This window comes from Alligator sinensis, unplaced genomic scaffold (genome assembly GCF_000455745.1).
Source record: "Alligator sinensis unplaced genomic scaffold, ASM45574v1 scaffold713_1, whole genome shotgun sequence".
Classification (NCBI taxonomy): Eukaryota; Metazoa; Chordata; order Crocodylia; family Alligatoridae; genus Alligator; species Alligator sinensis.
This window is the reverse complement of record NW_005842814.1, coordinates 355,728-370,447: the sequence shown is the minus strand read 5'-3', so window position 1 is coordinate 370,447 and position 14,720 is coordinate 355,728. Positions and strand designations below refer to the sequence as shown.

Here is a 14,720-nt window from a genome sequence, read left to right as displayed (position 1 = left end):
GCCTAGTATTGAGAGAGAGTAAATAATACATCCCTATATTCTCCCTGCCATTCATTATTGTATAGGCCTCTACCATATTCCCCCAGTCTCCAAGTTGAAAAGTATTATTAGTACTTTTCAGCAACTCAGTGCTACTAAGTTACTATTTACTATTTAGTAACTCAGTAAAACTATTTTGTAACTCAGTGCTACTTATACAAGATGATTCCAAATGTTCTGGTACCTGCCTTTGCTTTGGATTAAACCAGCAAGGCCAAAAGGGGGTCACTGGTGTGTGGGCAGTTCAATGTCTCCATATACACTGCCCAGCTTCACTTTATTTTCAAACTAGGATTAAGTTCAGTGAAGTAATCTCTCAGTCAGTGTAACTCTATTGTCTTGTGAGACAGGTAGATGCCTACTACTGCTACTTACGACACCAACTGAGGGTGACTATGGCAAAAAATAAAAAAAAAAAAAAAAAAAAAAAAAAAAAAATGGAGCAGATGAAATCCTAAGCAACAAATATTATTATGAAGGACATGCACATAAAAGCAAGATAACTGGAAAACAAAAATACAGAAAATACAAATCAGCAGAATGGTCTCTAGGTAGATTGTTTTCTAAAAGGCATCAACAGGTTTTTAATATTCCAGCGAATGCCTGGATTTTTAAGATATTTCATTTAATTTATACTTCCCTCATTTATGAGCTTTGGCATATTGAACTTTCACCAGAATCACTTTGTAGTCTCGCTCAAAGGACTGAGTTTGGAGTTTCATTTTACTCTAACATATTCACATACTTAAAAATACCCTTGAGCAAAAGGAGTTATTTTTATGCTCTTGGAAAGTTTCTCAAAAGGAGGTGGCACGTGTCTTGGAATCCTTAACGTGATTTCTTTTCCATTCTTCACCTTCTTCTTTATAGGCCACACAGCACTGTTTATTTACTTTAAGGAATTGCACCAAAGGCCACTGGAATCGATGCAAATATTCCTACTGGGTGTGTCTACACAAGACGTTTACTGTGGGGTTGTCTAATTAGCTCTGCAGTAAACATCTCTGCATCTACACGTGTGGCCCTATTAGGCTACAGCAAACTAATAAACTTTGCAGCAGGTTAGTACTTGTAAATACAAGTACTATCCTGCAGAGGAGTTTTTTAACATGTACAGCAATGCAGATGTAGATGCTAACCTAGTTGGCTGGGGTACGAAGGTGCTTCAGTGAGGGGGCTGCCTGCTGGTTAGTCCCGCACTGAAGCACTCTCATCTGTTAGCCAGCCCCTCCACAGCATATGTAAATACAGCACCTGCAAGCAGTACACTCTGGTGTGATATGTGCCAGAGTTTATTGCTGCATGTTAATATGTACATACAGATGTGCCCAATGACTATAACAGGCCCCCTGCTTTACCTCTGGCAAGCTAGGGTATTACGTCTTGTATTGTGTCAGGGTTGACTGTAGTTTTGCTAAGAGATTAGACAATGATTTGCATAGGATGGTTTGGACAGGGATGACCAGGCCTTAGAAGGCCAATAATGATTAGGCTAAAAAGAACTTACCTGGGAAGACATTCAAGACTCAATTTCTAGTAAAGAGTCATGAGATGATCTGTTACTTCTGGAACACTTTCTGATACAAAAGATTAAGACATGGCACAGCACTGTTGCCAGTGCTAATCTAGTACAAATCGCTTACTAATTTGGCAAGATAGGTTAAGTCTAAATTTTCCAAGCTCTGCTTGTAAATTTTTCTGCAAAATTCAGTACTGATACCCATAAAAGAGCTGCCACCAACACACTATTTATCAAAACGTTTTGAATGTCCCTCAGCACTTTTGGATAAATGAGGCTGTATCCTAGCCTCTTGTATATTTCCTAGACCACCCTGGCTACAACACCACCCCAACCCTGATACGGAGCTTGGATATTCTGAAAGTAAGAAGGGTCAGGCTTGCCTGAATGCCTGACACCATGTTAGGAGTGGATGGTAGAAATTTGTGTCATATAGATATAAAATCTTTGTTCTCACCCTTAATCTCAAATTAAGGGTTGGATTTGTACCCCCCGCCTCGCCATATCCTCTGCTGCTACATGCGTCTGGGGTTTTTTAAGTCTTCCTCAGAGGCATTGGGTGTTGGCTACAGCCAAGGGTGGGGATTTTGATTGGCCTGTGCCAATGTTCCTCTGGGACTTAAACCCAGAGAGTCAGACTGATTGCCGTATGTGGGGTCAGGAAGGAATTTTACTGCATGGTCAGATTAGTATAGAGTGGGGGTTTGACTTCCTCTTGTTAGGGACGCTGATCAGGCAGACCAGCCTGGGTCCAGTGATGTCAGGGGCTGTAGTCAGGCAGGCCAGCCTGAGCCAAATACCACAGCAGCCCCACCTGCAGCAAGCCCCAGCTAATGAACTCTGTCCCAGTTTAGGAACAGCAAGCATCCTGACTGGTTGATGAGAGCACCACCTATTCATTTAACCAGCTAGAGGCCTGGGTCTGCAGGTCTGTCAACAGTTCTGCTGTGGCAAACTTCCTGGTTCCTGACCCTGGTATGTGGCTTATTTCTGGATTACAGTTTCGGATTTCTCTGCAGTTCTGTTTCCTGGCTCCTGACCCTGCTTTGGCTTTGTTTGTGGACTCCCCCCTGTGGATTTCCTCCCAGATTGGTACTCAACATACGATCCCTGGATCCTGACCCTGGACTGTGTTATGGGCTCTGCTTCTTGATCTCCCTCTGGCTTTTGTATATAATTCCTGCCCTCTGACCAGCCCCAGGCCCTGCTTTCTCTTGGTCGCCTAACCAGTAGGCAAGACTGCATATTTCCCAGTCTCTTACACCTCTGTAGTGGGAGCATGGCCCTCTTCCTGGGATCTTTTGAATGTATATTAAAAACTTTACAGAAGCAGGATGTTGGCTGCCATGGTCCCCTGCTTTACTTGTGGCAGGTTAGGATGTTATGGCTTGTGTTCTTTCAGGATTGATGGTGTAATTTTTTTCTAAGAGTTTAGACAATGGATTTGCACAGGATGATTTGGATAGGGATGATCTTGCCTCAGGCAAGGGGTTGGGCTAGATTTCATAGACATTCGGGTTGGAAGGGACCCCAAAGGATCGAGTCCAGCCCCCTGGCCCAGGGGCAGGAAGTCAGCAGGGATCATAGGATCCCAGCAAGATAGACATCCAAATGTGTCTTGAAGGCGTTCAAAGTGGGTGCTTGAACCACCTCCGGCAGCAGTCTATTCCAAACCTTGGGGGCTCGGACAGTAAAGAAGTTCTTCCTTATGTCCAGCCTGAATCAGTCGCTGTGGAGTTTATGACCATTTGATCTTGTCATCCGTTGGGGCGCTCTGGTGAACAGATGTTCCCCCAGATCCTGATGAACACCCCTGATAAACTTATAGGTGACCACCAGATCATCCCTGAGCCTGAGCGTTTCCAGGCTGAAGAGTCCCATGGCTCTCAGCCTCTCATCAAAAGGTCTGTTTTCCTGACCTCTGATCATGTGCGTGGCTCTCCTCTGGACTCTTCCAAGCTTCTCCACATCCTTTTTGAATTGTGGAGCCCAAAACTGGATGCAGTACTTCAGCTGCGGCCTCACCAAGGCTGAGTACAATGGGAGAATGATGTCCCGGGATTTTCTTGAGAAGCATCTATGGATGCAAGCCAGCATTTCGTTCACTTTATTAGCCACAGCATCACATTGAAGGCTCATGTTCATCTTGTGGTCAATCACGACCCCCAAGTCCCTTTCATCTGTAGTGCTAGCCAGCGTAACACTGCCGAGCCTATAAGCATGCTGTAGGTTTTTCCTCCCAAGGTGGAGAACCTTACATTTTTTGGTGTTAAACACCATCAGGTTTTCGTTTGCCCATTTCATGAGCCTGTCAATATTTGCCTGAATCACCTTCCTGTCCTCAGGTGCGGATGTTTTACCCCAGAGTTTGGTGTCGTTGGCGAACTTGGCCAGCCCACTGCTAACACCAACGTCTACAACATTGATGAAGATGTTAAAAAGCGTAGACCTTAGGACAGAGCCTTGAGGGACCCCCCTGGTCACAGCGCACCACAATGACTGACTTCCATCAACCACCACCCTCTGGGTCCTACTGCGGAGCCAATTCCCCAGTCAGTGGACCGTGGTGAGGTCGAGGTCGCAGTTAGCTAGTTTTGCCATGAGGTGATCATGGGATACCAGATCGAAGGCTTCTTAAAAGTCAAGATATATGACATCAATCTCTTCCCCCTTGTCCAGGTGATAGGTCACCTGGTTGTAAAAGGAGATGAGATTGGTCAAGCAAGACCTACCCGCAACAAACCTGTGCTGGGTATCCCTCAGGATAACGTCAGCTAGTCTGTTAAGGATGGCCTCTTTGATAATCTTTTCCAAGGATAGAGGTCAGGCTGATGGGCCTGTAGTTTGCCGGATCTACTTTCCTCCCTTTCTTGAAGATAGGCACCGCATTGGCCTTCTTCCAATCTTCGGGCACTTCACCAGAGCACCAGGAGTTCTCAAAGATCCGTTCCAGGGGCTGAGCTGTGATACTTGCCAGCTCCTTGAGTACCCTTGGGTGTAAACCGTCAGGGCCGGCTGACTTGAAGGTATCCAGCCTGTCAAGGTGTTCCTTCACGAGGTCAGCTTCGATGGAGGGTAAGGAATCTCCCTCACCTGGGCCTCCCTGACCCACAGTGGGCAGGGGCATCCCATGGAACTGGTGAAAAACTGATGCAAAGTACTCATTAAGCAAGTTTGCTTTTTCATGGGCATCAGATGTCAGTTGTCCCATCTGATTTAGCAGGGGTCCAATGTTGCCCTTGCTTTTTTCTCCAGCTTCCCACATATCTGAAAAAGGACTTTTTAGTGTCCTTGATATTTGTAGCTAGCTAGAGTTCCATTGCAGCCTTGGCTTTCCTGGTTTGCTCTCTGCAGGTCCGGACCAGAGCAGAGTATTCCTCCTTGGTGGTGGTTCCAGTCCTCTATCCTGTGTAGGTCTTCCTTTTAGACGCAGGAGGTTCGCTAGTTCCCTGGAGAGCCAAGGGGACTGTTGTGCCCTTTGGCTGCCTTTTCTCTGAGACGGGATAGACTTTGCTTGCGCATCCAGGACTGTTCCCTTAAGGAGCAACCACTCCTCTTGAACTCCCCTCCCCTTTGGGTTGTGGCCCTTTAGGGCCTCCCTGACGAACCTCCTGAGTATGTCAAAGTCAGCTTTCCTGAAGTCAAGGACTTCTGTATTACTGACTGACTTGCCAGCTTTATGGCGGATGGTGAAGGTGATCAGCTCGTGGTCACTGTCACCCAGCTTCCCTTCGATGACCTGTAGAGGTCCCTTTCAGTCCTACTTCTCTATGATTCCGTAATTAACACAGCATGGTATTAAAAATTCATCAACAAGAAATATACTGGCAAAGCAATGTCTTTTTAAGGCTTCTTAAATTATATCCAGGGCTAGACCCTGAATATGGATTCACTTGGGCACTCAATGGGCACCCACAGAGGTGGACAGATGTGCCTGAACAGATCCACGTACAAGACCTAGTCCTTAACAGGACACTGAACTGTTAGAAATTCTCAAATGTAACTTACTTTCCTCAATGAGTCAGTCTCTAGATGTCTCTATACCAGGGGTTCCCAAAGTTTTTATGCTGTGGCCCTGCAAACTGCGGCCTGGCAAACTGCAGCCCAGCAGTCATAGACAGCTGTGGCCGGAATTTCTGGCTGGAAGACAGGTGAGGATACCCCCACCCCTCCGGGTGGGGAGGTGGGCCAAACCCTGTACTGCTGTGGGCCCTGCAGAAGGAGCCATGGCCTCTCCAGGGGGGGGGGGTTGGTGCTGCAGTTTGCTGGTCTGTGGCCACTTACAGTCCAGCAGCTGCAGTCCGGGGATTGAGAACCCCTGCTCTATACTATCTCACTCTCTTCTCACTATGCTTTTTATCCAACTTTCAGCACAGAAGTTTTTTATCCAAGAAAATCAATTAATTTTAAAGACCCTTTCTTATAAAATAATCAACTATGCTACAGATTGTAAACATTATTAAGCCCTTGCTCATACGGCATTTCAGTATATTACAAATTCTAATCCTTCTTTCTTCACACAAGTACTTTGGAGATACATGAGAGTGTCTGAATGCCAGTCAGTATTCAAAGATTTAAAATTTACAACTGCACTTTTAGAAACCTAGGACTCCACTGAAAAGAAAATCATGGTAGGAAACAAATCACCAGGAGTGACCTATCAGTACTACTCCACCTTTCATTAGTGTGAAGTGTAGACACAGATCGTCCTTTTTTCATACTGACAAGTTTGCAATAATTTTATTACTTTTGTTTATTGTTCTTGATTACTGACCAGATAAAAAGGTAAGTTCCCCTTCTTATAAAATAGATATCAACTGAAGCTTAAAAATACATGTTTGCTGTTGCAAAGTCTTTCTGGTCTAGCCAGGCAAATATAATATTTTCTTTTATATAATTAAAATTACATATTTGTACATATTACGTCTATATCTCTGTATTGATCTGCATATATGTTACACAAAAACCCTTAATCAACAATGACAAAACTAACCAAAGAGAAGCTAATATTTGAACAGTCTAGGGGCTTAGCACTCCTAACAGTGTCATTTAAGAATTCAGCAAAATATAAGCTCAACAAGAACTCAGTTTCTAGCAGGTCTCCTCCCGCCTAGTTTAATAATAAGGTCTCAGCATCTAACCAGGTTCCCCCTTTCTTCTCCCTTCCCGTAATGTAAAGAAACTCTATTAAGTTGCTAAAAATATAAGCAAAATGTTTCAAGGACCTTGTAGATCACACCTGCAAGATAAGTCAAATAACATGTTTTTTCATAAAAATAAAAAAATTAAAGGTTTAACAATAAAAAACTAATTGGTACACCTAACACAGGAGTAAGATAGGGTACACCTGCATGGATATCTGTGTAAAAACTAATTATTAGTTGTTGCTTTTTTAATTAAAATCATTCAATTTTAAATGGTTTCTACATTCAATTTACAACAAACATAATCAAAATGTAACTATTCAAATGTGTAAAACTCTATGCATTTCCCCACTGCCAGATAGTCTAATCAGCTGGCTGACAGTGATTAAAAACTTTCTAGTTATACTCACTATTTCATTTCTTTAAATGGAACTACTGCAATGCAGCTAACTAAAAACAAAGTTACACCATCTGGGATGGGGCCCAACTAACCTAACCACTTCAAACACTCCTCTGCAGCAGTTGATCATTTATTTAATGAATGGCCCCACGATTCCAACCCAGCACCCATATTTTGTCTAAATACTTAAATTTTTTGCACTTCATAAACTTCCAAGATTCTTCCCATTACAAAATTCCTAAAACAAAACCCATGCCTTACTATTTTCCAACAGAATTTTCATAAAATGAGTTATGAAATAAAATTTAAAAAAGAATCCACATACTGTATGGAACTATCACAGGGAACAGACAACACTCTTGTGACAATGGAGAAAATATAATCAGAGAAAACTCAAAAATAAAATACTTATGCCCAATCCTGCAATATTCTTCTGGTTCAGTAAAGCCATTAGGCAAATGCTTTTGACTTTGTACTGCTCAAGTCAATGTGAGTTCTGCTATCAACTTCAACATGTGCAAGATTACGTCTTCAGAGCCACTCCCAGACTGGCCAATTTAGCACCTGCACTTACGAACTATAGTACCTAAAAATGAAATGCTTGGCCTCAAATGACTAATTCCATGGGACTGGATGAGATGCACCCAAAGGTGCCGAGGGAGCTGACCGATGTGATTGCAGAGCCACTGGCCATCATCTTTGAAAACCTCTGGTGACTGGGAGAGGTCCTAGATGACTGGAAAAGGGAAAATATAGTGCCCATCTTTAAGAAGATGAAAAAGGATGATCCAGGGAACTATGGACTGGTCAGCCTCTTCTCAGTCCCTGGAAAAATCACGGAGTAGGTCCTCAAGGAATCCATTTCAAAGCACTTGGAAGAGAAGGTGATTAGTATCAATCGGCATGGATTTACTAAGGGCAAGTCATGTCTGACCAACCTGATTGCCTTCTATGATGAGATGACTGGCTCTGTGGATGCGGAAAGAGCAGTGGTTATGATATACCTTGAATTTAGCAAGGCTTTTGATACGATCTCCCACAATATTCTCACAAGCAAATTAAGGAAGTACAGGTTGGATGAATGAACTGTAAGGTGGATAGAAAACTGGCTGGATCATTGGGCTCGGAGGGTAGCAGTCAATGTCTCAATATCTAATTGGATGGCAGTGTCAAGTGGAATGCCCAGGACTGGCTTTGTTCAATATCTTTATCAGTGCACCCTCAACAAATTCATGGATGACACCAACCAGGGGGAGTAGGACTAGGATTCAGAGAGACCTTGACAAATTGGAGGATTGGGCCAAAATAAATCTCTTGAGTTTGAATAAGTATAAAGTCCTGCACTTAGGACAGAACAATTCCAGGCACTGGTACAGGCTGGGGACCAACTGGCTAAGCAGCAACTCTGCAGAAAAGGACCTGGAGGTTACAGTGGACAATAAACTGAGTATGAGACAACAGTGTGCGCTTTTTGCTAAGAAGGCTAATGCCATACTGGGCTGCACTTGTAGGAGCATTACCAGCGGACGATGGGAAGTGGTTCTTCCCCTCTATTAGGCACTCAGGAGGCCACATCTGGAGTAGTGTGTCCAGTTCTGGGCCCCCCACTACAGAAAGAATGTGGACAAATTGGAGAGAGTCCATAGAGGGCAACGAAAATGGTTAGGTGGCTGGGGCACATGACTTATGAGGAGAGGCTGATGGAACTGGACTTATGTAGTCTGCAGAAGAGAAGATTGAAGGTGGTTTTAATAGCAACCTTCAACTACCTGAAGGGGGTTCCGAAGAGAATGGAGCTAGACTGCTTTTAGTGGTGGCAGCCAACAGAACAAGGAACAATGGGCTCAAGTTACAGGAAGGGAAGGTTAGGTTAGATATTAGGAAGAACTTTCTCGCTAGGAGGGTTGTAAAGCACTGGAACAGGTTACCCAAAGTATATTCATTCTTGGACGTTTTTAAGACCTGGCTAGACAAAGCCTTGGGTAGGATGATCTACTTGGGGATGGTCCTACTTTGAGCAGGGGGGTGGACTAGATGACCTCCTGAGGTCCCTTCCAACCCTAACTTTTTATGATTCTATGAATTCCATTAGATAGGGTTAGGTGCGCCTAATGGAGCCTATATGATCAATAGAGCCTCCAAAGGATGATTCAGAAATAGGCATCTGAGGTACACAGAAAATGAAGCACCCTTTGAAGGGTAATTCCAACCATGCAGAAGTATCTAAAGCTAGCCAGTAGGAAATGTTAAGCACAGGGGTGTATCTGAATTGTTACACTTCTCCAGAGCTTAGACACCTGACTCATCAAATGCCTCCAGTGGGACCAGTGGTTGTGGGTGGCAGCAGCAGTGGTATTTTGTTCAACAGTCTAGTGGTTGAATCTTGAGGGGACTTAAACCCACATCTCCCTGTTGTCAAGGAAGTGTCCTAACCACAGTGCTAGAGTGGAGGGTGTCTACCATGCATCCTACTGAAGACGAGTCAGTGTGCAACCAAGTGCACAAGAGTCATCGAAAGAGAAGGCGAACAAGCACCAGGAAGCCTGACTTCGTAGTGCAACAATGAGGTTTCTCAGCTGGGAGAGGTTTCTGGTTTCTGCTTCCTGGACTGTTTGTGCATTTTACATTAGATGGTTGTTGATTAAAAAGCAGAAATAAACCTGGAAGAAGGGACCAGGATGCAGGTCTCACTCTTCCCAGCAGAGTGCCCTCATCAGTGTTTCCTACTTCATAGGCAAGTGCTTTAACACTAAGAAATTATGCAAAAGGTGGACACCATCTCATCTTCCCTCATCTCCTCCATTTTGGACTGAAAATGACCATGCCAGCTGTACTCTGTACTGCTGTCACTGTGAGTTAGGTGTACTCTGAGGATGCCTATTGGGTCAGGGCACTCTAGGGACTTAAGACACATTCTGGCCTGCCACAAGACCTAGGTGGGTGCTAAAAGTCTAAGTCTGGGTGCATTTAAAAGCTGACATCCATCCATCCATCCATCCGGATTTCTGGAGTTCAAAATATAGGACTCAAAAGAATTTAGGCATCTAGTGAGTTTCTGGGCTGATGAAACTGGGCTAATCCGGCACCGTTTAAAACTCAGGTACTGAAATTCCATCTTGACATTATTTAGATGCCTATGACACCAATCTGGAGTCTGCTCTTACTTTAAGTAGCAATAAGCCAATTCATGGCAGTAAGCACTTAGAGCCCAGTTGTGTAGTTTGGTCCTTCCCAGCCTGAGAATCATGTGGCATTATACAGCCATGGGAGTCAAGTTTAGGATATCCAGTTGAAAAAAAAATTATTTAGCTAAGTTTGTAGAGAGGTAAAAAGAAGGTACCGGGTAACGTAGGGCCTCTGTAGGACACGCTAGGAAATCTGGTGGTTACACTAGATGACAAAGCTAACCTCTTTAACAATTTCTTTGCCTCCATTTTTTTGAGCAGGGACTGGGGCATCCCCACACTGAGATCCCTGACGGACCCAGGGGAGGCGCTGCCACGCCTAGGATCAGTGAGGACCTAGTCAGGGAACTTTTGGTGGGACTAGACGTGTTCAAATCAGCAGGTCCTGACGATCTCCAACCCAGAGTGCTGACGGAATTAGCAGGGGTAATTGCGGGACCCCTGGCACAGCTTTATGAGCACTCATGGTGCTCTGATGAGGTGCCAGAGGACTGGAAAAGGGCCAATGTGGTCCCCATTTTCAAAAAAGGAAGGAAGGAGGACCCAGGAAGCTACAGGCCTGTTAGTCTTACCTCACTCCTAGGGAAGCTCTTTGAGAAAATTATCCAGGAGCACATCTGCATGGGACCTGCAGGGGGGGCAACTAAAATGGGTTCATTCGAGGGAGATCGTGTCAGACCAACCTAGTGGCCTTCTATGACTAGGTCACAAAATCTGGACTTTAGGAAGGCCTTCAACACTGTCTCTCACCCCATTCTCATGAAGAAATTAGGTGACTGTGGCGTTGATACCTACACAGTCAGATGGGTCGCAAATTGGCTGGAGGGCTGCACCCAGAGAGTGGAGGTAGACGGGTCTCTTTCGACCTGAAAGGATGTGGGCAGTGAGGTCCCCCAGGGCTCGGTCCTCAGGCCTGCACTGTTCAACATCTTCATCAGCGACTTGGACAAGGGGGTAAAAAGCACCTTGTTCAAATTCGTGTATGACACTAAGATGTGGGGGGAAATGGGCATACTGGAGGAGAGAGACAGGCTACAATTAGATCTGGACAGGTTACAGGGGTGGGCGGATGAGAACAGGATGAGTTTCAATATGGACAAGTGGAAGGTATTGCACCTGGGGAGGAAGAACCAGCAGCATATCTACAGGCTGGGGAACTCCCTTCTCATCATCACAGAGGCAGAAAAGGATCTTGGAATCATTATTGATTCCAAAATGAACATGGGCTGCCAATGTGGGGACGCGGTCAGGAAGGCTAACTGCACCTTGTCATGCATCCACAGATACATCATGAGCAGGTCCAAGGAGGTGATCCTCCCCATCTATGCGACACTGGTCAGGCCACAGTTGGAGTACTGCGTCCAGTTCTGGGTGCCGCACTTCAGGAGGGATATGGACAGCATCGAGAGGGTCCAGAGGAGGGCCACTTGCATGATCAGGAGGCAGCAAGGCAAGCCCTACGAGCGGAGGCTATGGGACCTGAACCTGTTCAGCCTCCACAAGAGAAGGCTGAGGCGGGGATCTGGTCGCCATCTACAAACTGGCCAAGGGGGACCAGCAGGCTATGGGAGTCCCTGTTCCCCCAAGCCCTACTAGGAGTAACAAGGAATAATGGCCATAAGTTGACTGAGAGTAGATTCAGGCTAGATATTAGGAGGCACTGCTTCACAGTCAGGGTGCCTAGGATCTGGAACCAACTTCCAAGGGAAGTGGTGCTCATTCCTACCCTGGGGGTCATCAAAAGGAGGCTGGATAATCACCTAGCCAGGCTTGTTTGACCCCAGTACTCTTTCGTGCCCATGGCAGGGGGTTGGACTTGATGATCTACTTAGGTCCCTTCCAACCCTACCAACTATGGAACTATGAGTGTGTAAAAGGTCTGAAACTGTTTGAAAGGTTAATACCTACAAAAGTGATGAATGATTTGAAAATGTATCGAGGATAAAGCAGAAAATTTAAACTCATCATTAAGGTGCCCACTGCACTAACCTTATCTGACTGCAACTCATGACATGCATACAGCTCAGATAAGCATATTATATGGAAAAAAGAATGATTTCACAAAAACAGTGTGTTATTTTTGTGTGGTGAATTGTTATGTTATAAAGTACATAAAACAGAAAGTCTTGTAACAGAAGCTAAATAAATGTGCTTACCGTGTAAAGCTCATTAAGAACTTTCATTAAATCCTCATGAAGCTGGAATGCAATCTCTTTGCTCTGTAATTAAAAAGAAATTATTAGAAAGAGTCACTTAAATCTAAACAGAAATTTGCTCCTGTATATTTCTATTCAGCATTCATTGATGTTTGAAAACCAACACAATGGAGATTGCAAAGATAGCATTTTGATAGCAGTCCAGAACACTTAAAAAAACCCAAAAAACCAAATAAAAGATTCAGTGACGCAAATAGGTCATAGCTGAACAAGAAAGTTCTGATGGGAGACAGAGAAGTAATTTAAGAGTGCGATTCCCATGTCCCATCAGGACATTAAGTGCCAACAAAAAGCTTACATTTAAGATTAATGTTATAAAGTTTTTTAAAATGGAAAAAATATATACTCCTCTTTACAGCTATTATGATGCATTGATATAATAAACCACTTGGACCATGATATTCTAGAAGGATATCCTATCCATATTTATCACCAGTATATCCTTTGTTTCTCAGTACATACAACTATTTCTTTATCTAAATATTTATGTAAGACATAATCATGGATCCTCTTTGAAATGGATAGCCAGCTGCATAATATTTCATAGAAAGGGTAGCTGAAACAGCTTTGTTTAGCTTCTCCGGACTCTGTCTTTACTTTGTTTCTGTCCCAGAAAGAAGAAATACTTGGCAGTGGTAGCTAAGGGAAGCAATTGTTTCAAAATAGGAGAGTTTAATTAGAGCTTCATTCAAATATATTCCTCTGTTATTTCTCCATATAACAGTGCAGTCAGATGAAAACAGTGACAACTGTGCAAGTGTTGCAGGAATTTGTATAATAGGCTTTGGAAAGCAAGTACATAAAACATCCACAGGCTCTGGCAAACTGCCTATCTATATTTTTCCTGTAGTATTAATCATTATAGCATCCAATCAAGCTACAATGTGGTAACTTGAGACTTTTCATTTTTTGTGAGTAAACTGATATTCACCACCCACTCTTAAAAAACAGTCTTATAGCGGATAACATCCGGAACTGCTTGTATATGAGCCAAAAGAAAAACCACTGGACACAAGTCATGTCCAGAGCCACTACCATATACTTAGCTACCAGTGGAACACTTGCAGCAATAACTGTGAGTCTGAACACATTTTCTACACCCAAGTTCCATGAAGAAAAATAGGATATGTGCCATCAAGTTTACTTTCAAAGAAAATGAAATGAGAAACGTATGGAACAGCTTCTTTTCATGCAGCTTTTACCTTTGATAGTTTAAAGTTACATGCCACACCTAGATGATTATTTTCAAATTTTTACTAGATATCTTGAATATAAACATGAATGTCTAGAAGCTTGAACAATATAAAAGGCACAGTGAGATCCACGTTGCATATGAGTGTTTCCCAGGCATTAGTGTTGGTGGTACATACCAGCACCATTCTTTATGCTTTTTAAAGTTTGGCATGTTTTTATCCCTAGTTTCTGCCTCTTTAATGCATAGCAAACAGCACTTACTACTTCATTATTTTTGCAAAAGCCAAATTGGTAGCATTTATCTTATGATAAATAAAGGCTTTGTATTACAAGCTGGATAATTTACAGTCCAAGTAAAGGAACATGATATACTGTAATAAATTGTGAACCACTACTCTGAAATGAAGTAAATGCTTTTTTTTTTTTTTTTTTTTTTTTTTTTAATTCTAACCTACTTTTCATTGCTTTACTTGGTATGCTCTCCTAACAGTTCATAGCCCTGCTCTGCAGCAGCTCATGATGATGGGATATATTCTGTACATATCATAAAACTGAGAAGTGAACATCACCTGTTTTCCCATGGGAAACCTGTTTGCAGAACTAAATATGAAGAGTCTATTTTAAAAATACTTTTGCAGGAAAAGGGACACAATATTTGCATAATATAGCAGAAGCCATACTATAAATCAGCGATGAAGGTTGGAAAGAGATCCCTGAAAAAATTGGGAAATGAAATCTGTCCTCAATGCATACATCCATGTTTATCAGCCTCCTCTACTGCCTGAATAGTGAAAATGACAAATGAAAACCCAAATGTAGCAATTTTGATTCTAGAGCAGAGTCCTCTAATCAGGGAATGAGGGAAGGGGAGTGCACAGACTTTTCAGGTGGAGAAGAAATAAAAAGCAACCCAGTCTGCCCTGCCCCCTGCAAATGCTGTGGCAAATAAAGCATCTGGAAGTTCTTTGAAAGTCATATCTTTTCTTTCTGCTTGTTTATTGGACTTAATGCAGTCATGGGAAC

At 43.3% G+C, this 14,720-nt stretch overlaps 1 protein-coding gene across 2 annotated transcripts in view; it reads right to left on the bottom strand.

Annotated features, from left to right (window-relative positions):
* The window catches only part of SRGAP1 (SLIT-ROBO Rho GTPase activating protein 1), a 112,909-nt gene that overhangs the window by 73,531 nt on the left and 24,658 nt on the right, over positions 1–14,720 (bottom strand). For both annotated transcript variants that reach the window (XR_003091721.1, XM_025191417.1), the window contains exon 3: positions 12,444–12,506. Coding sequence is in view for 1 of the 2 variants with exons in the window: in XM_025191417.1 (XP_025047202.1) it covers positions 12,444–12,506 (63 nt within the window). In the remaining variant the exon portion in view is untranslated. The remainder of the gene's footprint in view (positions 1–12,443; positions 12,507–14,720) is intronic.